Source organism: Bos taurus, chromosome 9 (genome assembly GCF_002263795.3).
Source record: "Bos taurus isolate L1 Dominette 01449 registration number 42190680 breed Hereford chromosome 9, ARS-UCD2.0, whole genome shotgun sequence".
Classification (NCBI taxonomy): domain Eukaryota; kingdom Metazoa; phylum Chordata; class Mammalia; order Artiodactyla; family Bovidae; genus Bos; species Bos taurus.
The window spans coordinates 69,599,029-69,623,835 of NC_037336.1; the positions used below are offsets into that span (position 1 = coordinate 69,599,029).

Here is a 24,807-nt window from a genome sequence, read left to right on the forward strand (position 1 = left end):
GTGCAGTTTCTCTTTGCCAGACTAGAAAAAGGAAATCGGTCCACTGTCTTCTGGTAGAACAGGTTTATCTAGCTAACAGAACAATGCAATCTACACTGAATTTATCAACAGAAGAACCTGTTAAGAGAAATACTGTTAAGAAGTACAAAATAATTTGTATTGTAAGTACATTTTAATATTTTCACCTTTGTAGTTTGTGGCAAAAGGTAGGGGTATGACTCCAGGATTGTATTTGTTTGCGTTGCAATTTAAATATGAAGTTTTCAGTAACTGTGTTCAGTTTTATCCCTGATGACAGCTCTAACGCAAAGTGAAGGATTTAAATCACATTTTGCATATAAGAAATTTGCATAGCAACAAATTAATATTCGGTCAATCTAAAAAACTGGGATCTGTGGCAAAATACTTAGCAGCACTGATTTTACCATGATTATAATTATAATTATCTCCCAAGTCACCTTTGTGCATCAGTATGTTAAGACCAGAGGGTGAGGAATTAAAATCAGTGTCTTCTTTTTTCAATTCTTGATTTTGTGCCATTTAACTTCACTCCTAGGGATGGACTCTTTTGCCTGTTTTCTCTTCCTTGTTCTTTTGTTCCGTAAGATCTTCCCTGGCCTAAAACAAAAACATTCCTTGATTTTATTACATTTTCTTTTCCTTTTACCATCAAACTTCCGACTCTCTTCAATGCCTCAGTTTTCTCACCAGCCAACCATTTTTTATTCTCTAGGTTTGGTTTTTTTTGTTTTTTTTTTTGCTGCACTGAAGTTGCTTCCTCAAAAGTCAATCCTTCTCCCCTGTCCTTCTCCCTGCTAAGTTTCCATAACAACAGTACACAGATACTGTGGAGTAATTTCTCACTTTGAATTCTCTCCCCTTGCTTTCATGATGACATTGAAATTCCTGTTTTTATCACTTTTCTCCTTATCTGAATTATTTGTTTATTTATCTTTCTTCTCTTTGGGCATTTCACCAAACACTATGTGAAGATCTTTTCTTTAAGGACTCTAACCTTATTCATGGATTTAAGAGTGTATTCTCCACCAAGAATTCCGCATAAGCCGCTAGTTCTCACCTCTGACTGAGTTTCAGTCCTAAATTAGAAAGTGCCTGCTTGCCCTTCCTCCAGCATCTACCTTATAGTCAAAATCATTTGCATGATTTTCTCACAACTATCGCGCTGCAGTTTTCTCCTAGATTCCCAACTTTACTTAATGCCATCACCATTCTCTCTTTCATGCAAACATTTTTTGGAGGTGTAAGTGAAACAATGTGTGTAAGTATTGAGCTCAATAACTATAACTAAGGGAACTCTCAAGATATTCCTTTTTTTTTTTCTTCTGGGAATTTTGGCATTTGTTATTCTGGGAACTTTTAGCTCTTATGCCATTTATCATACTTATCCTATCTTATAAATTCAGGGAATTATCAATTCCTTGAGAGCAAATCTTGTTCATCATATATTTCCCTACTTTGTATACTTTTAATGGTTTATCAGTACACATAAATAGAAGCTCAATATTTTAAAATCATAGTTCCAACCCTACTATTTCTAGATTTTAGTAAAAGTTGTATTAAGAAATTTTAAATATATCTGTGTTTTTGCTGCTGCTGCTGCTGCTGTGTCACTTCAGTTGTGTTCGACTCTGTGCGACCCCATAGACGGCAGCCCACCAGGCGCCCCCGTCCCTGGGATTCTCCAGGCAAGAACACTGGAGTGGGTTGCCATTTCCTTCTCCAGTGCATAAAAGTGAAAAGTGAAAGTAAAGTCGCTCAGTCGTGTCCGACCCTCAGCGACCCCATGGACTGCAGCCTACCAGGCTCCTCTGTCCATGGGATTTTCCAGGCAAGAGTACTGGAGTGGGGTGCCATTGCCTTTTCCGATCTGTATTTCTAGCATTCTTTATTCAGTCAAGCTAAAATCAAATGTTGGTTTCTCGGTAATTTTTGGAGTTCAGAGTACTCCCCTCTACAATTTGTAGATAGCATAAGATAGTTTAAGATATATTTGTACCTTAATATCAAGAAACTTATTCAGAGTTACGTAGTTAGAGTCATGATTATACAAGATTGAAAATGAACCTTCTTACCCTTGAGGCTTCCCAGGTGGCTCAGTGGTAAAGAATTCACCTTCCAGTACAGGAGATACAGGAGACTTGGGTTCGATCCCTGGGTCCAGAAGATCCCCTAGAAGAGGAAGTGGCACCCATTCCAGTATTTTTGCCTGGAGAATCTCATTGACAAAGGAGCCTGGCAGGCTACAGTCCATGGGGTCACAAACAGTCAGACATGACTGATAGTCTTATAGTAACAACAAAAACAGCTAGATGTTGCTTATTTTTCTAGCAAGTTTGAATGGTGAAAGAACCAAAAATAAGGTGTAAACTGAAATGTAGCTGAAACTGACTCATGAGGTTCATCATAGGAAAGTTTCCCAGTGCATTTTTGCTTTGTAACATTTTTAGGCTTAATCTAAATCTGTGGCTTTTGAGAATGAAAATAAGGGGAAAAGTGCTAATGGTGTTATTTAATAACTGTTTATGTTCACTTTTATGCTTCAGCTTCTCTACTGAATGAACACCTGTTGGAGGTCACTGACCTTGGGCTAACTTTGAAACTTCATATGAGAATTGTTTTCATAATATTTAACACGTTTCCCCATCCTTGAATTCACTTCCATTTTAAAAGTTAGATGTGTTAATTTTTAGTTGATTTCCAGAAGGCAAACAAACAAACAAATCTATACCTTATGTAGGGTCTTTATTACCGAAAGCAAATTTTGATACTGGCTTTTTTCTTTCATTAAAGCGATTTTAAAAAAATAACAAATTTCATTGGCATTATAAAATATTTTCCTAATTTTTTTTCCTAAAAAAATACACAACTTGAAAGTTGCAAGGTAAGTTTTATTTGGTACAAAATGAGGGATGCAGCCCAGTAGAAAGAACCTCAGATAGCTCTGAGAGATAGCTCCAAAAGAGGCAGTGGGGGAAAGTCAATATAAAAGATTTTGGTGAAGGGGGTTGTTGTTATTCAGTCACTCAGTCAAGTCTAACTCTTTGCTACCCCATGTACTGCAGCACACCAGGCTTTCTTGTCCTTCTTTATATCTCTGAGTTTTCTCAAACTCATGTCTGAGTTTGAGTTGGTGATACCATCCACCATCTCATCTTCTGTTGCCCCCTTCTCCTGTCCTCAATCTTTTCCAGCATCAGGGTCTTTTCCAATGAGTCTGCGCTTTGCATCAGATGGCCAAAGTATTGGAGCTTCAGCTTCAGCATCAGTCCTTCCAATGAATATTCAGGGCTGATTTCCTTAAGGATTGACTGGTTTGAGTTCCTTGCTGTCCAAGGGATTCTTCAAGGGTCTTCTCCAGCATCACTGTTTGAAAGCATCAATTTTTGAGCACTCAGCCTTCTTTATGGTCCAACTCTCACATCCATACATGACTACTGGAAAAAGCATAGCTTTGACTGTGTGGACTTTTGTCAGCAATGTAATGTCTCTGCTTTTTAATATGCTGTCTGGGTTGTCATAGCTTTTCTTCTAAGGAGCAAACATCCTTTAATTTCATGGCTGCAGTCACCATCTGCAGTGATTTTGGAGCCCAAGAAAATAAAATCTCTCCCTGTTTCCACTTTTCCCCCATCTATTTGCCATGAAGTGATGGGGCCAGATGTCATGATCCTAGTTTTTTGAATGTTGAGTTTAAGCCAGCTTTTTCACTCTCCTCTTTCACCTTCATGAATGGAAGGAGAAGTTCAGTGCTATTAAGCACTCATTTTACAAAAGATTTTCTGTTAGTCATAAGGCACTCATCTCATCACGAAGAGATTTAGTGTTTTTCTAAATATGAAGAGATGCAGGGATTGGAATTGTGTTTCTGAAAATCAGTTTCTGAAAATATCTAGCTATCTAAAGACCTGTTCCACCAGATTCCCTGGAGCACGGAGTGCCTCACTCCGCCCTGAACTCCTTCACGGGGTGTTAAAGATCAACAGCTGCAGCAGCACAGGGTTCACCCTCCCACAGAGTCAGATGGCACATGCCCTTGTCGTTTAGTCACTGGCAATGCTCTTGGCAAGTGCCAGTTTGCAAAAGTATAAGTGTTAGTTGCTCAGTCTTTGTGATTCCTGTGGACTGTAGTCCATCAGGCTCCTCTGTCCATGAAATTCTCCAGGCAAGAACACTGGAGTGGGCTGCTATTTCCTTCTCCAGGGGAATCTTCCCCAAAAAGCAGATTCTTCATTGTCTGAGCTACCAGGGATGCCATTTTGTAGTTGACATAAGTAATCTGTGTACCTAATTAATTACTTAAGTAAACAGTGTGTTCAAGCTCTATCATCCAGGATACTTATCATTGGACTTGATGGGGAAAGAGGTCAGTGAAAAGAATTCTCTTTAATTTATATCAGTTTAATTTCAGTCACAGGATGAAGTCCATTACACTGAAGAGCTTTGTCAGCATGGTGATAACGATTATGTACACAATCTTTAGTCAATGACTTCCAGATTACCCTAAAACATTTTTTTGCTATGTAGATCAAAGCAGGTAACTTGGTAGTTAATTGTTTGGAGATTATATTTTTATATGTTAAATATCTTCAGAGGAGAGTAAAAAAGTTGGCTTAAAGCTCAACTTTCAGAAAACTTTTTAAGATCATGGCATCGAGTCCCATCACTTCAGTTCAGCTCAGTTGAGTCGCTCAATCGTGTCTGACTCTTTGCGACCCCATGAATTGCAGCACACCAGGCCTCCCTGTCCATCACCAACTCCTGGAGTTCACTCAAATTCATGTCCATCAATTCGGTGATGCCATCCAGCCATCTCATCCTCCGTTGTCCCTTTCTCCTCCTGCCCCCAATCCCTCACTTCATGGGAAATAGATGGGGAAACAGTGGCTGATCTTATTTTTCTGGGCTCCAAAATCACTGCTGATGGTGACTGCAGCCATGAAATTAAAAGACGCTTACTCCTTGGAAGGAAAGTTATGACCAACCTAGATAGCATATTCAAAAGCAGAGACATTACTTTGCCAACAAAGGTCCATCTAGTCAAGGCTATGGTTTTTCCAGTGGTCATGTATGGATGTGAGAGTTGGACTATAAAGAAAGCTGAGCGCAGAAGAACTGATGCTTTTGAATTGTGGTGTTGGAGAAGACTCTTGAGAGTCCCTTGGACTGCAAGGAGATCCAATCAGTCCATCCTAAAGGAGATCAGTCCTGGGTGTTCATTGGAAGGACTGATGTTGAAGCTGAAACTCCAATACTGTGGCCACCTGAGGCGAAGAGCTGACTCATTGGAAAAGACCCTGATGCTGGGAAAGATTGAGGGCAGGAGGAGAAGGGGACAACAGAGGATAAGATGGTTGGATGGCATCACTGACTCAATGGACATGGATTTGGGTGGACTCTGGGAGTTGGTGATGGACAGGGAGGCCTAGCATGCTGTGGTTCATGGGGTTGCAAAGAGTCGGACACGACTGAGCGACTGAACTGAACTGGACTGAAATATCTTCACTATTTTCTCACAATCAAAAACCCTGTTTCCTGGAAATGAGGTAGTTCATGATTTCAGAGTTTTGGGATACTTTTAAATAAATAAGGCTTCCTTTGTGGCTCAAAGGTAAAGAAACTACCCACAATGCAGGAGAACAGGGTTTGATTCCTGAGTTGGGAAAATCCTCTGGAGAAGGGAATGGCAACCTACTCCAATATTCTTGCTTGTAGAATTCCTTGAAAAGAGGAGCCTGGTAGGCTATAGTCCATGGGACTGCAAAGAGTTGGACAGGACTGAGTGACTAAAGTAAATGAATCATTTAAATAAATGATCTCCAAACATGTATCTAGCTAAGAAAGGAAAATGTGTAAAGATAATTGGCCCCCTTGGTTTCGTTTTTACTTTAACTCAGTTTGGGGTTAAACCAACTGGGACTAATGTATTTTAATTTAAAATCTGTAATCAATGGTATTTTAAAATTCTGGTATCATGAAAAGCTAGCATACTGTGCTCCTATAACAATCACTGGGGGAGACAGGGTATCTGGTTTTTTGTATATTTTAATGAAATTGTAAAGATCACATTTTTAAAAATTTTATAACAGGTTCTTCTCATTTTGTTGGTGGCTGTGTCACTTGCATTAGGCCTGGTGGCTGGACTCAGACAACAAGAAGAGCAAGGTACACTCCTCAGCATTTCCTCAGAATATTTTTTTCCTTCTTCTTTCTCCTCACCTTCACTGTTAGAACTTGGACTTGCCTCCTCTCTCCTGCATATAGCTCTCCCCCTGCTAGGCTCCTCTTTCTCCCACACCCCATTTTCCTGTGGTTAGCACTATCCATTGCCACTTCTGGACTTTTCCCTTTGACCTCATCTCCCTTCTTCTTTGAGGTTCATATCATTCCAGTTTTTCCCCACTTACTTTTCATCACCTTTCTAGAGGACTTTGGTAACTGGATCAAAGGTTCCTTCTCCCCCTACTCCTACTCTATCATTAATACCAGATGATAAACTCGGCCTTGAAAGTCTTAGTTGCTCCACTCCCAGGACCTCTAGCCACCACATTTGTACTTGACATCACGTTAATATTACCCTATCTTTGAAATCTCGTTATTTCTTGGTTAGGCAGTGCCACTTTCCTGAAATAGAGTGCACAGTAAGAGCTTCACAATTATTATTATTATTATTATTGTTGTTGTTGTCATAAGAAGCAAAGAAAAAATAGGAGATTCATGGCTCAAAATATCAAAACACCTCACACGTCTTTTGCCATATCCTATTAGTATGTAAGAGTAAATAAACCATTTATAAGTGACTCTATAAATGCACTTTATGTGCATTTACTATAATCTTGCTATGTATTGTTTAGACACTTTTATTCAGGGAAAGTATTGAAAGGTTGTTGCTGACACATGAAAAGACGTTGGGATTCTTGGCTTCCGGAGGACAATTCAATCCTGGGCCAGAGATGAGGCTTGTTCGCTCAGAGCTTTGTGCAATAAAGTTTTATTAAAGTATAAAAACTGGATGCTTGGGGCTGGTGCACTGGGACAACCCAGAGGGATGGTATGGGGAGGGAGGAGGGAGGAGGGTTCAGGATGGGGAACACATGTATACCTGTGGTGGGTTAAATTTTTATTTCTTTAAAAAAAAAGTATAAAGGAGATAGAGAAAGCTTCTGACATAGGCATCAGAAGAGGGCAGAAAGAGCACCCCCTTGCTAGTGTTAGCAATGGAATTATATACTCTCTAATTAGTTATTACAGTGAATCAAAAGAATCTCTGGAGGTTAAGACCTCACTAGACCTACTCCTATAATTTACATTTTAAGATAATAGGATTAGCCAGAAGGTTTTTTCCAGAGACTGTCCTCAAGCAGGATACATTATTGTTATATAATCCTGAGGAATGTAGAGGGGAAAGAAGTTTGTCCTTTCTTCCTCCTTGAGCACTCCAGACCCCTCTATCCTTGGGGACCCCTAGACTTTTTATCAACCTGCCTAGGAAATGACTCTCTCAGTATGAGATCAAATGTTAGATAATTTATTCTCCTTTTTTAATTTGGTTGATCAGCTTCTAATTTGACTCCAATGGAGAAAGTCTTATTGCTTCTTCATTGGGAGACCCTTGGTGATGTTAACTGGCAATTTTCCAATATGTTTTCAGTTAATTTACAGACATGCAGTTCCCCTAGTGTCACATGGGAATACAGTGGAACTGAGAGATGGGCATTGACTGGAAAATGCCTATCTTTTCTGGTCATTTTGTTGCTGTGTTTCTGAGCTGCAGTACTGGTCCTAGATCTAGCAAATGTTGGCAGGACATTTTGGTGGTATTATTCTGATGTTAGTGCATAAAAGTGGGCATCAATTCTTGGTTATTTGCTCCCCAAAATCACATAACTTAATTGCAAAAGTCAATAGGAATCTCTGAACAAAATCTCCAATTAATCCAGCTCTTTCCATCCATTCTTTACAGCTATTGACAGGCTCCCCAGAGTCATTGTTCCTCATTCTCTTCCTTTCATCTCGGTCCCTCAGGGCTTATATGCCATCCTTCCCCTCACTCTCTTGCCCAGGGGATTGGCGTTTAACACTGATCCCTCTTTTCCAGCATCCTTAACATAGTCACCCCCTCATTCTTACACCACAACTCTTGTTTCATAATCCCCAACTCTTGATCATTTTCACCGTTCTCTGCTCTAATTGACCTACTTTTCGTAGGCAGTATTTTTTCCAAGTGTGAGTTTTTAAACTAGTTTTTCTAGTTTGAATGACAATTTTATCTTTTGTGCACATCCTTTTTTTACTTGTTTTCAACAAATAAGCACTGACTCTGTACTCAGTGCTATTATAATTACTGGGGATATAGTGATATAAGAAACAGACTAAAATCCTTCAAAGAGTTTACATTCTAGCATGGAATACAGACAGGAAAAAAATATGCAATATATATTATATATACTATGATAGAGAAAGTGCTAAGGAATAAATAAAACTGAAAAGGGGAACATGAAATATAGAGTCAGGGCAGGTAAGAAGTATATAATAACTTTTGAGTAAAGAGCTAAAGGAAGTGGGGAAGAAACAAGGATATTTTGACAAAGAACGTTTTAGGCAAGAGAAAATAGCAAGTGCTATTATTGCTTGGCATGTTCTATTTAAAGAATAACAGGAGATCAGTGAGCTAGAACTAAGAGGACCAGAGGGAGGGTAGTCATAAAATGAGATCAACCAAAGAAAAGTCAGATCATAGAGGGGTTGGTAGGTCAAAATATGGGCTTCAGCTTTCATTGAGTGTGATGGGGATTGATTGGAGGTTTTGAGTAAAGGAATGACATGCTGTTGTTTGCTTTTCTTTTGTTTTCTTTTTTTAGTTTTAAAAGGCTTGTATTTTTTTTAATTATTATTATTTATTTATTTTCATTTCACATATGATGTTATACATGTTTCAACGCCATTCTCCCAAATCATCCCACCCTTGCCCTCTCCCACAGAGTCCAAAAGACTGTTCTATACATCTGTATCTCTTTTGCTGTCTCTCATGCAGGGTTATTGTTACCATCTTTCTAAATTCCATATATATGTGTTAGTATACTGTGTTGGTGTTTTTCTTTCTGGCTTACTTCACTCTGTATAATGGGCTCCAGTTTCATCTACCTCGTTAGAACTGATTCAAATGTATTCTTTTTAATGGCTGAGTAATACTCCATTGTGTATATGTACCACTGCTTTCTTATCCATTCGTTTGCTGATGGACATCTAGGTTGCTTCCATGTCCTGGCTATTATAAACAGTGCTGTGATGAACATTGGGGTACACGTGTCTCTTTCAATTCTGGTTTCCTTGGTGTGTATGCCCAGCAGTGGGATTTCTGGGTCATATGGCAGTTCTATTTCCGGTTTTTTAAGGAATCTCCACACTGTTCTCCATAGTGGCTGTACTAGTTTGCATTCTCACCAACAGTGTAAGAGGGTTCCCTTTTCTCTACACCCTCTCCAGCATTTATTGCTTGTAGACTTTTGGATCGCAGCTATTCTGACTGGTGTGAAATGGTACCTCATTGTGATTTTGATTTGCATTTCTCTGATGAGTGATGTTGAGCATCTTTTCATGTGTTTTTTTAGCCATCTGTATGTTTTCTTTGGAGAAATGTCTGTTTAGTTCTTTGGCCCATTTTTTGATTGGATCGTTTATTTTTCTGGAATTGAGATGCAGGAGTTGCTTATATATTTTTGAGATTAGTTGTTTGTCAGTTGCTTCATTTGTTATTTTTTTCTCCCATTCTGAAGGCTGTCTTTTCACCTTGGTTACAGTTTCCTTTGTTGTGCAGAAGCTTTTAATTTTAATTAGGTCCCATTTGTTTATTTTTGCTTTTATTTTCAATATTCTGGGAGGCGGGTCATAGAGGATCCTGCTGTGATGTATGTCGGAGAGTGTTTTGCCTATGTTCTCCTCTAGGAGTTCTATAGTTTCTGGTCTTATGTTTAGATCTATAATCCATTTTGAGTTTATTTTTGTGTATGGTATTAGAAAGTGTTCTAGTTTCATTCTTTTACAAGTGGTTGACCAGTTTTCCCAGCACCACTTGTTAAAGAGATTGTCTTTTCTCTATTGTATATTCTTGCTTCCTTTGTCAAAGATAAGGTGTCAATAGGTGTGTGGGTTTATCTCTGGGCTTTCTATTTTGTTCCATTGATCTATATTTCTGTCTTTGTGCCAGTACCATACCGTCTTGATGACTGTGCCTTTTTAGTAGAGCCTGAAATCAGGCAGGTTGATTCCTCCAGTTCCATTCTTCTTTCTCAAGATTGCTTTGGCTATTCGAGGTTTTTTGTATTTCCATACAAATTGTGAAATTATTTGTTCTAGCTCTGTGAAAAATACTGTTGGTAGCTTGATAGGGATTGCATTGAATCTATAGATTGCTTTGGGTAGTATACTCATTTTCACTATACTGATTCTTCCAATCCACGAACATGGTATATTTCCCCATCTATTAGTGTCCTTTTTGATTTCTTTCACCAGTGTTTTATAGTTTTATATATATAGGTCTTTGTTTCTTTAGGTAGATATATCCCTAAGTATTTTATTCTTTTTGTTGCAATGGTGAGTGGAATTTTCCCCTTAATTTCTCTTTCTATTTTCTCATTATTAGTGTATAGGAATGCAAGGGATTTCTGTGTGTTGAGTTTATATACTGCAACTTTACTATATTCATTGATTAGCTCTAGTTATTTTCTGTGGAGTCTTTAGGGTTTTCTATGTAGAGGATCATGTCATCTGCAAACAGTGAGAGTTTTATTTCTTCTTTTCCAATTTAGATTCCTTTTATTTCTTTTTCTTCTCCTATTGCTGTGGCCAAAACTTCCAAAACTATGTTGAATAGTAGTGGTGAAAGTGGACACCCTTGTCTTGTTCCTGACTTTAGGGGAAATGCTTTCAATTTTTCACCATCAAGGACAATATGTGCTGTGGGTTTGTCACATAGAGCTTTTATTGTGTTGAGGTATGTTCCTTCTATTCCTGCTTTCTGGAGAGTTTTTATCATAAATGGATGTTGAATTTTTTCAAAGGCTTTCTCTGCATCTATTGAGATAATCACATGGCTTTTATTTTTCAATTTGTTAATGTGGTGTATTACATTGATTTGTGGATATTGAATAATACTTGCATCCCTGGGATAAAGCCCACTTGGTCATGATGTATGATCTTTTCAATGTGTTGTTGGATTCTGATTGCTAGAATTTTGTTAAGGATTTTTACATCTATGTTCATCAGTGATATTGGCCTGTAGTTTTGTGGGGTTTTTTTGTGGCATCTTTGTCTGGTTTGGGTATTAGGGTGATGGTGGCTTCATAGAATGAGTTTGGAAGTTTACCTTCCTCTGCAATTTTCTGGAAGAGTTTGAGTAGGATAGGTGTTAGCTCTTCTCTAAATTTTTGGTAGAATTCAGCTGTGAAGCCGTCTGGACCTGGGCTTTTGTTTGCTGGAAGATTTCTGATTACAGTTTTAATTTCTGTGCTTGTGATAGGTCTGTTAAGATTTTCTATTTCTTCCTGGTTCAGTTTTGGAAAGTTGTACTTTTCTAAGAATTTGTCCATTTCTTCCAAGTTGTCCATTTTATTGACATATAATTGCTGATAGTAGTCTATTATGATCCTTTGTATTTCTGTGTTGTCTGTTGTGATCTCTCCATTTTCATTTCTAATTTTATTGATTTGATTTTTTCTCCTTTTGTTTCTTGATGAGTCTTATTAATGGTTTGTCAATTTTATTTATCCTTTCAAAGAACCAGCTTTTGGCTTTGTTGATTTTTGCTATAGTCTCTTTTGTTTCTTTTGCATTTATTTCTGCCCTAATTTTTAAGATTTCTTTCCTTCTACTAACCCTGGGGTTCTTCATTTCTTCCTTTTCTAGTTGCTTTAGGTGTAGAGTTAGGTTATTTATTTGACTTTTTTTCTTGTTTCTTGAGGTGTGCCTATATTGCTATGAACCTTCCCCTTAGCACTGCTTTTACAGTGTCCCACAGGTTTTGGGTTGTTGTGTTTTCATTTTCATTCATTTCTATGCATATTTTGATTTCTTCTGTGATTTGTTGGTTATTCAGCAGTGTGTTGTTCAGCCTCTATATGTTGGAATTTTTAATAGTTTTTCTCCTGTAGTTGAGATCTAATCTTACTGCATTGTGGTCAGAAAAGATGCTTGGAATGATTTCAATTTTTTTGAATTTACCAAGGCTAGATTTATGACCTAGGATGTGATCTATCCTGGAGAAGATTCTGTGTGCGCTTGAGAAAACGGTGAAATTCATTGTTTTGGGGTGAAATGTCCTATAGATATCAATTAGGTCTAACAGGTCTATTGTATCATTTAAAGTTTGTGTTTCCTTGTTAATTTTCTGTTTAGTTGATCTATCCAGGTGTGACTGGGGCATTAAAGTCTCCCACTATTATTGTGTTATTGTTAATTTCTCCTTTCATACTTGTTAGCATTTGTCTTACATATTGAGGTGCTCCTATGCTGGGTGCATATATATTTATAATAGTTATATCTTCTTCTTGGATTGATCCTTTGATCATTATGTAGTGTCCTTCTTTGTATCTTTTCACAGCCTTTGTTTTAGTCTATTTTATCTAATATGAGTATTGCTACTCCTGCTTTCTTTTGGTCTCTATTTGCATGGAATATCTTTTTCCAGCCCTTCACTTTCAGTCTGTATGTGTCCCTTGTTTTGAGGTAGGTCTCTTGTAGACAACATATATAGGGGTCTTGTTTTTGTATCCATTCAGTCAGTCTTTGTCTTTTGGTTGGGGCATTCAACCCATTTATGTTTAAGGTAATTATTGACAAGTATGATCCCGTTGCCATTTTCTTTATTGTTTTGGGTTCAAGTTTATACACTCTTTTTGTGTTTCCTGTCTAGAGAAGATCCTTTAGCATTTGTTGGAGAGCTAGTTTGGTGGTGCTGAATTCTCTCAGCTTTTGTTTGTCTGTAAAGCTTTTGATTTCTCCTTCATATTTGAATGAGATCCTTTCTTGATACAGTAATCTGGGCTGTAGGTTATTTTCTTTCATCACTTTAAGTATGTCCTGCCATTGCCTCCTGGCCTGAAGAGTTTCTATTGAAAGATCAGCTGTTATCCTTATGGGAATCCCCTTGTGTGTTATTTGTTGTTTTTCCCTTGCTGCTTTTAATATTTTTTCTTTGTGTTTGTTAATTGATTAATGTGTGTCTTGGGATGTTTCACCTTGGGTTTATCCTGTTTGGGACTCTCTGGGTTTCTTGGACTTGGGTGATTATTTCCTTCCCCATTTTAGGGAAGTTTTCAACTATTATCTCCTCAAATATTTTCTCATGGTCTTTCTTTTTGTCTTCTTCTTCTGAGATTCCTATGATTCGAATGTTGGGGCGTTTCACATTGTCCCAGAGGTCTCTGAGATTGTCCTTATTTCTTTTAATTCGTTTTTCTTTTATCCTCTCTGATTCATTTATTTCTACCATTCTATCTTCTACCTCACTAATCCTATCTTCTGCCTCCGTTATTCTACTGTTGGTTCCCTTCAGTGTTTTTGATATTATTTATTGCATTATTCATTATATATTGACTCTTTTTTCTTCTTCTAGGTCCTTGTTAAACCATTCTTGTATTTTCTCAATCCTTGTTTCCAGGCTGTTTACCTGTGATTCCATTTTGTTTTCAAGATTTTGGATCATTTTTGCTATCATTATTTGGAATTCTTTATCAGGTAGATTCCCTATCTCTTCCTCTTTTGTTTGGTTTGGTGGGCATTTATCCTGTTCCTTTACCTGCTGGGTATTCCTCTGTCTCTTCGTCTTGTTTATATTGCTGTGTTTGGGGTGGCCTTTCTGTATTATGGCAGTTTGTGGAGTTCTCTTTATTGTGGAGTTTCCTCGTTGTGGGTGGGGTTGTACAGGTGGCTTGTCAAGTTTTCCTGCTTAGGGAAGCTTGTGTCAGCATTCTGGTGGGTGGAGTTGGGTTTCTTCTCTTTGGAGTGCAATGAAGTGTCCAGTAATGAGTTATGAGATGTCATTGGGCTTGGAGTGACTTTGGGCAGCCTGTATATTGAAACTCAGTGCTATGTTCCTGTGTTGCTGGAGAATTTGTGTGGTATGTCTTGCTCTGGAACTTGTTGGCCCTTGGGTGGTTCTTGGTTTCAGTGTAGGTATGGAAGCATTTGATGAGCTCCTGTCTATTAATGTTCCCTGGAGTTAGGAGTTCTCTGGTGTTCTCAGGATTTGGACTTAAGCCTCCTGCTTCTGGTTTTCAGTCTTATTTTTACAGTAGTCTCAAGATTTCTCCATCTATACAGCACCGATGATAAAACATCAAGGTTAATGGTGATTGCATCCATGAAATTAAAAGACACTTACTCCTTGGAAGGAAAGTTATGACCAACCTAGATAGCATATTCAAAAGCAGAGACATTACTTTGCCAACAAAGATCTGTCTAGTCAAGGCTATGGTTTTTCCAGTAGTCATGTATGGATTTGAGAGTTGGACTGTGAAGAAAGCTGAGCGCCAAAGAATTGATGCTTTTGAACTGTGGTGTTGGAGAAGACTCTTGAGAGTCCCTTGGACTGCAAGGAGATCCAATCAGTCCATTCTAAAGGAGATCAGTCCTGGGTGTTCTTTGGAAGGAGTGACGCTAAAGCTGAAACTCCAGTACTTTGGCCACCTCATGTGAAGACTTGACTCATTGGAAAAGACTCTGATGCTGGGAGGGATTGGGGGCAGGAGGAGAAGGGGACAACAAAGGATGAGATGGCTGGATGGCATCACCAACTTGATGGACATGAGTTTGAGTGAACTCCGGGAGTTGTTGATGGACAGGGAGGCCTGGCGTGCTGCGATTCATGGGGTTGCAAAGAGTCAGACACGACTGAGCGACTCAACTGAGCTGAATGATGAAAAGTTTCTCCACATTGAGGGACACCAGGAGAGGTACACAGAGTTACATGGAGAAGAGAAGAGGGAGGAGGGAGATAGAGGTGATCAGGATGAGATGAGGTGGAATCAAAAGAGGAGTGAGCAAGCTAGTCAGCAATCACTTCCCTATGTGCTCTCCACAGTCTGGATCCCTCAGAGATGTTCATGGAGTTACACAGAGAAGAGAAGAGGAAGGAAGGAGACTGAGATGGCCAGGAGGATAAAAGGGGGGAAGCAAAAGGAGACAGATCCAGTCAGTAATCAGTTCCCTAAGTGTTCTCCACAGTCCGGAAGACACAAAGAGATTCACAGAGTTGGATAGAGAAGAGAAGGGGGAGGGAGGAGATAGAGGTGACCTGGTGGAGAAAAAGGAGAGTCCAAAGCGGGAGAGAGCAGTCAAGCCAGTAATCTCACTCCCAAGTAAAAATGGGTACTGAAAATTGGGTTCTTAAAGGTACAAAATTGATAACAAATACCAAAAAGCAAAGATTAAAAATCTGGAGTAGAAGTTGGATTTTCAAAAATACAATATTAAAGAAAAAAAAAAAAAAAACAAAGTCACAAGAATTATTATATATATATATATATATATATATATATATATGAAGTTTGCTTTAAAAAATATGGTCTCTCTCTCTCTCTCTTTTTTTTTTTTTTGCAAAGTAATGCTAAGTCGCTTCAGTCGTGTCTGACTCTGTGCAACCCCATAGATGGCAGCCCACCAGGCTCCGCCATCCCTGGGATTCTCCAGGCAAGAACACTGGAGTGGGTTGCCATTTCCTTCTCCAATGCATGAAAGTGAAAAGTGAAAGTGAAGTTGCTCAGTCGTGTCCGACTCTTAGCGACCCCATGGACTGCAGCCCACCAAGCTCCTCTGCCCATGAGATTTTCCAGGCAAGAGTACTGGAGTGGGTTGTTGCAAAGTAATAGTAGGTTATAAAAATGAAAATTAAAGGAGTAATAGAGGACTTAAAATTTTAAAAAATTAAAGAAAAAATTAAAGAATGATAGTAAAAATAGCAAAAATATATCTAGGGCTTTCTCTGGTGTTGTTGTGGGCAGCGTGGGGTCAGTTCATTTTCGGATAGTTCTTTGGTCCGGCTTATATTTCTCAAGATTTATAGGCCCCTTCCTATGTAGTCAGTACTAACTACAGGGTTTTAATCTATTGCACCTGTCACTTCCAAGGAGGTTCCCTCTGATTTAGCTTCTTCTGTTTGCTGGTCTCTTTAGTGTCTAATTTCTGCCCCGACACAAGGGAGTGGTGGTGGACACTTTTTTAGGCTCACTTGTTCAGTCGTGCTGTGGGGAGGGAGGGACACTGCAAATGAATAACACTAGTGTGTGCTCGCAGTGTCTCTGCCACACTGGGTTTGCCCCTGCTCACCGCATGTGTGCTTTCCCTATCTACACCGCTTAGGCTTTAGGTTTCTTGGCCTGGAACCGTCTGAGGCCGGCCCTAGGTTGTATGTGCTTCCCAGGTCTAAGCCACTCAGGTTCAGGTACTTGGGTAGTCCCCAGACGTGCAGACTCGGTTGGGTCTGCGTTTTGTGCCCTTCCCAGGTCCAAGCAGCTCAGGTGACCAGGTGTTTGGCCAGCACGGTTGCTGCGACTTATCGCCTCCCCCATCCCTGCTGCTTGGTTTTCTGGGTGTGCAACTGGGGCACCTTCTCAACGGATGTTGACCATCCAGAATCTCAGGAAGTCTTGGTTAGCAACGAAGCCTGCTTGCAGTTTGGTAGATAATGCCTCTCTGGGGTTGCGATTGCCCTCTTCCAGCTCTGGCTGCCCTCGCCTGCCTGTCACCAGGCAGGGGGATAGGCCGAGCTAGCTCTGCTCAGTCCTTTGTTCTGTGAGTGGGCCTGACGGTGTCTTAGGTTAGGGCTTTTCACGTAGCTCTGCTGCTGCTTCCAAGTTGCTTCAGTCATGTCTGACTCTGTGTGACCCCATAGACGGCAGCCCACCAGGTTCCCCCGTCCCTAGGATTCTCCAGGCAAGAGCACTGGAGTGGGTTGCCATTTCCTTCTCCAATGCATGAAAGTGAAAAGTGAAAGTGAAGTCGCTCAGTCGTGTCCGACTCAGCGACCCCATGGACTGCAGCCTACCAGGCTCCTCCACCCATGGGATTTAAGTCAGTCCTTTGTTCTGTGAGCGGGCCTGGTGGTGTCTTAGGTTAGGGCTTTTTGCGTGGTAGTTATCCCACCATCTCGTTTGCTATCCCAAGTTAGTTCCCTCAGATTGCCCACGGGGCATTCAGGCCCAATCCTTACTCTAAGTAGTGCAGCCGTGCCTCCCTGCCCAGCCCCCACTTCCTAGTGGTGAATGCAGGCGTCTGTGCTGCTTCTCAGCTAGGGGAGTTACCGCTGGGTTCATAATCTGTGGGTTTTAATTATTTATTTATTTTCCTCCCAGTTATGTTGCCTTCTGTGGTTCCAAGGCTCGGCACAGACTCAGCAGTGAGAGTGTTTCCTGGTGTTTGGAAACTTCTCTCTTTTTTAAGACTCCCTTCCCAGGACAGAGCTCCGTCCTTACCTCTTTTGTCTCTCTTTTTATCTTTTATATTTTTTCCTACCTCCTTTTGAAGACAATGGGCTGCTTTTCTGGGTGCCTGATGTCCTTTGCTGGCATTCAGAAGTTGTTTTGTGGAATTTACTCAGTGTTCAAATGTTCTTTTGATGAATTTGTAGGGGAGAAAGTGGTCTCCCCGTCCTATTCCTCCACCATCTTAGGACCACCCCCTGTTTGCTTTTCTGTGTGATCACTCATGCTGCTGAATAAATGCCCGAGTGATACTAGAAGTAGAGAGACAAGTTAGAAAATTATTGCAATGATATAGAAGAGCCATATGTCTTGGACCAGGGTGGTAGCATTGTAACTGGGAAGAAGTATTTGGATCTGGAGATCTTTTGATGTAGTAGATATACTGTTTCAACAGGTTGAATATGGAGTAAGAAATAGAATAGTCAAGAATGACCTCAGGATTTCAGCATGAACTCCTGATATGGAATTTCCATAATTGAGATTGGATAAGACTATAGAAGGAGTTGGTTTGGGAGGAATAATCAGAAACTCAGTTTTGGATACATGAAATTTGAAGTATCTACCAGATGTCCAAGTAGAAAAGTCAAAAGGTAGTTGGATATATAAGGCTGGCATTCAGGGAAGTTCTGACTGCACATACAACACGGTGAATACCAGCATCATATGTGGGATTTAAAGCAATGTGACCAGGGTATGCCAGCCTTAAAGGATTGGAAGATGAAGGAAGAAGACTAGGAAAGAGTGGATAGGAATGTGGGAGGGAAGCCAGGTGATTGCTGTGTCCTGAAAGTCAAGTGCAGAAAATGTTTCAAAGGAGCAGAATGAATGTAAAAATGTAAAGACATTTTATGTAAATGGTATATAAAAATTTCCCCTTACTTTCTCACTAACCTTTGTTGCTATCTAATTGCTATGCATGCACCTATTCTTATGCACCTATCTACTTATTGCATGTATCCAACATTGGAGTGGGGTGTCATTGGAGAAGGCAATGGCACCCCATTCCAGTACTCTTGCCTGGAAAATCCCATGGATGGAGGAGCCTGGTAGGCTGTAGTCCATGGGGTCGCTAAGAGTCAGACACAACTGAGCGACTTCGCTTTCACTTTTCACTTTCATGCATTGGAGAGGGAAATGGCAACCCACTCCAGTGTTCTTGCCTGGAGAATCCCAGGGACGGGGGAGCCTGGTGGGCTGCCGTCTATGGGGTCGCACAGAGTTGGACACAACTGAAGCGACTTAGCAGCAGCAGCAGCAGCAACATGTCATTTGACCTATGCTTCTCCCAATGTTGCTTTTCTGATATCATTCTGACTTAAGATCCTTTATATATTTCTCCTGCTCTTTCTCTGGGAGCTTTCCAGATCTCTCTAATCCTGTTGATCCCTTGGTATGAGTTTTGCTGTGAAAATTTGGTGAATAATTTTGATGTAATAATGTTTGCTCTTCAATTCTGGGAAATTTTACTATGATTTCTTTAACAATATCATTTTTATTTTCTTTGTTTTCACTTTTCAGTACTACCTCCCTGTTTCAGGGTCAACTAAATAGTAGCCTCAATTACATCTGCAAAGCCCCTTTACCATGTAAGGTGATATATTCATAGTCTCAAGGATTAGGGGAGGGAACCTTCCTGAGAGCCATAATCCTGCCTACCACACCCCACCACTGAATTTTTCATTACTGCTCTCACGTTTTTTTTTTTATTTCCAAGAGCACCCTGAACATGATTTGCCTTTTTTAAATTAGTTTTCTTCTTATTTAATGAATGTGATATCTTTTCTGAGCATCTCAATCAATTGTGTGTGTGTGTGTTTAACTCTTCTCAGAATCAGAATCAGATCAGTCGCTCAGTTGTGTCCGACTCTTTGTGACCCCATGAATCGCAGCATGCCAGGCCTCTCTGTCCATCACCAACTCCTGGAGTTCACTCAGACTCATGTCCATCGAGTCAGTGATGCCATCCAGCCATCTCATCCTCTGTCGTCCCCTTCTCCTCCTGCCCCCAATCTCTCCCAGCATCAGAGTCTTTTCCAATGAGTCAACTCTTTGCATCAGGTGGCCAAAGTACTGGAGTTTCAACTTTAGCATCATTCCATCCAAAGAAATCCCAGGGCTGATCTCCTTCAGAATGCACTGGTTGGATCTCCTTGCAGTCCAAGGGACTCTCAAGAGTCTTCTCCAACACCACAGTTCAAAAGCATCAATTCTTCAGCGCTCAGCCTTCTTCACAGTCCAACTCTCACATCCATATATAACCACAGGAAAAACCATAGCCTTGACTAGATGAACCTTAGTTGGCAAAGTAATGTCTCTGCTTTTGAATATGCTATCTAGGTTGGTCATCACTTTCCTTTCAAGGAGTAAGCGTCTTTTAATTTCATGGCTGCAGTCACCATCTGCACTGATTTGGGAGCCCCCAAAAATAAAGTCTGACACTGTTTCCACTGTTTCCCCATCTATTTCCCATGAAGTGATGGGACCGGATGCCATGATCTTCGTTTTCTGAATGTTGAGCTTTAAGCCAACTTTTTCACTCTCCACTTTCACCTTCATCAAGAGGCTTTTTAGTTTCTCTTCACTTTCTGCCATAAGGGTGGTGTCATCTGCATATCTGAGGTTATTGATATTTCTCCTGGCAATCTTGATTCCAGCTTGTGTTTCTTCCAGTCCAGCGTTTCTCATGATGTACTCTGCATAGAAGTTAAATAAACAGGGTGACAATATACAGGGTAACAATTTACTCTTCTACTCCTTGCATTATTTCCTCTTCAAAATTTTTCCATTTTTCTCTTGTTTGTCTTGATCCTTCATGTTGGATGCTATCTTGCTGTACTCAGAAGTCTGGTGACCATCTGTTCCATTGAAGAGTAAGACTTGTTCATCCTTTTTTTGTCATTGTGGCTATCCTCCATGTCTGCTGCCTCTGTGATGAAAGCAACTCCTCCCACTTTCTTCCAAATTATGAGCCTTCTATTCTGAAGTGGGAGATGGGGTCCAGACTTTCAACCAATTTCACTACATTTAGCCTCTGTTTGTCCCTCCTACCCTCTCCTAATGGCCCCTGGTGTCTTTGAGCCTGGGACTTCTCTGGAGTCCTGGGGAAAAGCCAATTATTATTGTATTACACATTATTTATCACTTTGCACTCATGAGTCAGGTAATGCAATAAAACTTATCTATTTTTCTGTCCTAATCTGTGCTGGGTACTTCTTGTGCTTCCACCATCAAACTTTGAGACTTTGGATAACTGCTGAGCACTGATTGCCTTATCCCTTCACCCTACAGGCAGCTGCAGAAAAAAATGCTTTGATGCTTCACATAGAGGACTAGAGGGCTGCCGGTGTGATGTGGGATGTAAAGGCCGAGGCGACTGCTGCTGGGACTTTGAAGACACCTGTGTGCAATCAAGTACGAACTCTGAGAGCAAGTTTATTAGCATGTTGGTTGTGTGATCATTAATGCATATGCAAATACTTGCCAGACACTTGTGTGTTAATAGTTTGCTTGGACTGATGTAACAAAGTCCCACATACTGAGTGGTTTAAGCCACAGAAATTCTGGAAACTAGAAGTCCACGTTCTAAGTGTTGGCAGGGTTGGTTCATTCCAAGATTGTGAGGGAGAATCCGTTCCTTGCCTCTTTCTAGGTTTTGGTAAGTTGCTGGCTATCCTCAGTGTTCCTTGGCTTGTGGCAGCAAAACTCAAAAATCTGCCCTTATCTCCAGATGACCATCTCCCCGTTTCTTCACAGTCTTCCCTCTGCATGTGTTCACGTCTAAATTTCCTCTTGTTACAAGAAGAATACCAGCCACACTGGGTTGGGACCCACGCTAATGACCTCATTTTAATTTGTCTGCAAAGAACCTTTTCTAAATAAGGTCACATTCGTAGTCATGGGGGAAGAGAGTTAAGACTTCAGCATTTTTGGGAAGGGACACAATTCAGCCCATAACACCTTGTATTCAGGATCTAGCATTAGCCTGTCCTCTTTTTAGTATTCTAAAGATAGAATTCACATTTTGTTTAGTTGAGGTTGAGGAATAACAGTCTCCAGCAGATAAAATACTGTCAAATTATACACATTTCAAAGGCAAGTTTTCCTATGGCTTGTCATCTTATTTAATTTCATTTTTAGTGGTTCTTGGAGAGCATAAGACTCCTATAGAAAGCTGGTGATTCTTGGTGATTCTGATGCCAGTACTCCATAGAACACACCTTGAGAAACATTGTTCTTTTTTTAAAAATTTACTTATTTTAATTGGGAGAAACATTGTTCTTGAGGTGGAAGAGACAGCTTAGTTTGCGATATCTAATTTTCTAGGAAGTCAAGGAAAGCGGTGGCCGTGTGTCTAGTGGTTTAATGATATTGAAGACTAGAACAGTAGAGCTTCTTACATTATTCTGAAAAGGGCTCGAGGTAGAGGATAACCCAGTATGGATAAGCTCTGTATTCCCTTTAATTCATTATTAAAAATCTTTTCTTTCTAAGTACATAATATATAATGAAGAATGAAGAACGCTGCATGACTGAAACATACAGCTGTCACCTAGCCAATGCATTTGTCTGATCATAGGGCTGACATTAATGCCAATCACCATTTCCTGGCAGGTGGCCCTTTAGGAAGCAATCTCCTCTAGATTTACTCAAACTGATCTCACATTAAGTGCCTATCTTGGAAAAATACCAGAGGCACGTTGGGGAGCTGATCTACCATTCTTTCACTGTCAGCTGGAATGTACCCTGGCTGCCTGTGTTCTTACAGACCTGACCATGTTATTGTTACTTCTGTTGTCACTGCCTCTTCCTTGATGTCGGTCCTCAGATCAGGCTAGGCAGGCTGCTCCTGGGTGGCAATGGTCACTCAAGGCTGGTAGTTCTTCTATCCTTGTGTGGGAATAAGACAGGTGTTCAGTTTCTCCAAACTCAGAAGTGTACCTGATAGGTAGGTAGATAGGTAGACCAGAACCACAGCTTGTAAAGCTACATTCCTCTCTGCCACCCATGCCAAAAGAGGAAAAGTGGTGGATTGCCCCTTATTTGTTTTATGTATTTTCATTTGTGGATGCAGATAAACTAAGAATTTGACTGTATGATAATACAAGAAGAAATGCATAAAGTTTATATTTTTGGTATTGGATGCTTAAAATAAGTTGTATGCTCAAAACTGAATTGTGTAATTCTTCAGCTCAAATATGGACATGCAATAAATTTCGCTGTGGGGAGACCAGATTGGAATCCAGCCTTTGCTCTTGCTCAGATGACTGTTTACAGAGGAAAGACTGCTGTGCTGACTATAAGAGTGTTTGCCAAGGTAAGCAGGTGTTGCCCCTTTGCTTCCATGAGTTCAGTGACCCTAGAGCTGGCCTAGGCTGCAAATATTAAAACCAGTCAAAGAATTTTTAGCCACTCTGTGTGGAATAAAAGACTCAATGTGTTTACTGTGAGAAGAAATGTGTTTTGTGTATGGTAGAGAAAGGGAGCTCATAGCATAGATATTATAGAAGAAAAAACTCAATGTTCCATGTTGTCTATAGAGCAAGCTCTTTTTCAGCCCGATGACTATGGTAGACATCCTTGTGGTTTGAAACATGGGATGGCAGATCCTAAAGTTAAAACATCGCAAACGAGATTCTCTGGCCCAAATAGTAGTTGGTTAAACCAATAGGATTGTTGAGACAACTATGTCCTAAGTCATTGGTTTAAGGGCTGATTTAGGGCTGGCGAGAGGTCATGCAGAGCCAAGATGAGATTCCAGGTTTATCAATGCCTGATTTCACTTGCATTGCTACTTTAGGGGTGCAGATTAAAAAAAAAAATCACCAATCTCTCTGAATATCTGATGAGACTTAAGAAAAATGCACACATACATTTAGCAACAAAATTGCTTCAAGTTTTGCTGAAGCAAATGCTGTCAACCCTTTTCTCATAATCAACATGTGTAATATCTTTAGACAAAAAAGAGATTAAATTGAATTTTGATTTTTTTTAAATAGGAAGAAAATGTTATAGTAGAAACATTATTATCCCTTAGTAGAAAATAGGTTTTGCACTAATGGACAAATCAGTTTTTATGCAAAATATAATTGAAAATCAGCTAAGAAGGGCAATCAGAAAGGAAAGTAAAAGTGCTAAATGGTAAGTCTGTTTTTAAATAATAATTGGTACTTAACAGAGAATATTGTGTCATTAAAAATCCATCTAAATTCACAAAGCAAGTATAGTTTCCAGTTTGCTTGTTTCTCTAATAAATTCACTGACCATACTGCCTCTGACCTTTGTAGTCTCCGGCCTTCTACCCTAATTTTATAACTCTTAACTTTTTATCTCAATAATGATTCTCTGGTCATGTGGTACATTTTCTCACTGAATTCATTGCACAGTATTTCTTAAATTTAGCAAAAACAAAAGCAATTGTTACAGGCAATGGTGAAGTTTACCATTACCACTAATTAATTACTTTGATGGTGTTCCCTGAATCATTTCAGTTTATTTTTTAAACAAAAGTAAATGTTTTCTCACTCTAAGAATTCAGCACTTTACAGATGTAAATGATTCTTGCCAAAATTGTGTCTCTAGGCAGGAGCTGGAGGGAATTTGAATAATTTGTGTGCAAGAAACCAACTAGTTACTTTTATATTTTAAGTTTAGAATTTTGAAAAAAAAGATTAATTTCTAATGTGTAGATGGAAGAGAACAGTATGTTTTTCCCATAGGTCCGTCACCTTTCTTCAGCAATGATCAACTCATGACCAATCTTGTCTCATGCTGACACAGTGAAATTTTCAAAAAGATCAAAATATGACTCTACATACAATATTGTAAAGTAATTAGCCTCCAGTTGAAATAAATAAATTTATTTAAAAAATAAATAAAATAAAAAAGAATGTCACAGAAAATTTAAACCATATCAAACACTTTCCAGAAATAACTTAAAAAAAAGATAAAAATATAACTCTAATAAATACAAAGCAAATATATCAAAAAGTCATTAACTCATTAAGGAGATAACCAACTGGAGTGTTAAGCTGGTTCAGAGGAGCAGAGACTAAGTATACACAGAACTGAAAGAATGTTGGAACAATATCACTAAAGATATAATGTTTGGTGGGACACAAATGGCTTGCTTTGTTACAGGACAATTTACCTGCTATCAGACAAGAATCAGTTACACTGTTATTAGTTTTCTACTGCTTAAATGAATCCTTGTGTGTGTACTCAGTCACTCAATCCTGTCCGACTCTTTGTGACCCCACAAACTTTAGCCCACCAGACTCCACTAGGCTCCGCTGTCCATAGCACACTGGAATGG

The 24,807-nt window shown here is 39.7% G+C and overlaps 1 protein-coding gene across 1 annotated transcript in view; it reads left to right on the forward strand.

Annotated features, from left to right (window-relative positions):
* ENPP3 (ectonucleotide pyrophosphatase/phosphodiesterase 3) overlaps window positions 1-24,807 on the forward strand; it is an 88,277-nt gene continuing 63,470 nt past the window's right edge. Inside the window, exons 1-4 of the mRNA NM_001075923.2 lie at window positions 1-161; window positions 6,108-6,183; window positions 20,784-20,906; window positions 22,684-22,809. Coding sequence (NP_001069391.1) covers window positions 84-161; window positions 6,108-6,183; window positions 20,784-20,906; window positions 22,684-22,809 — 403 coding nt within the window. The 5' untranslated portion in view covers window positions 1-83. The remainder of the gene's footprint in view (window positions 162-6,107; window positions 6,184-20,783; window positions 20,907-22,683; window positions 22,810-24,807) is intronic.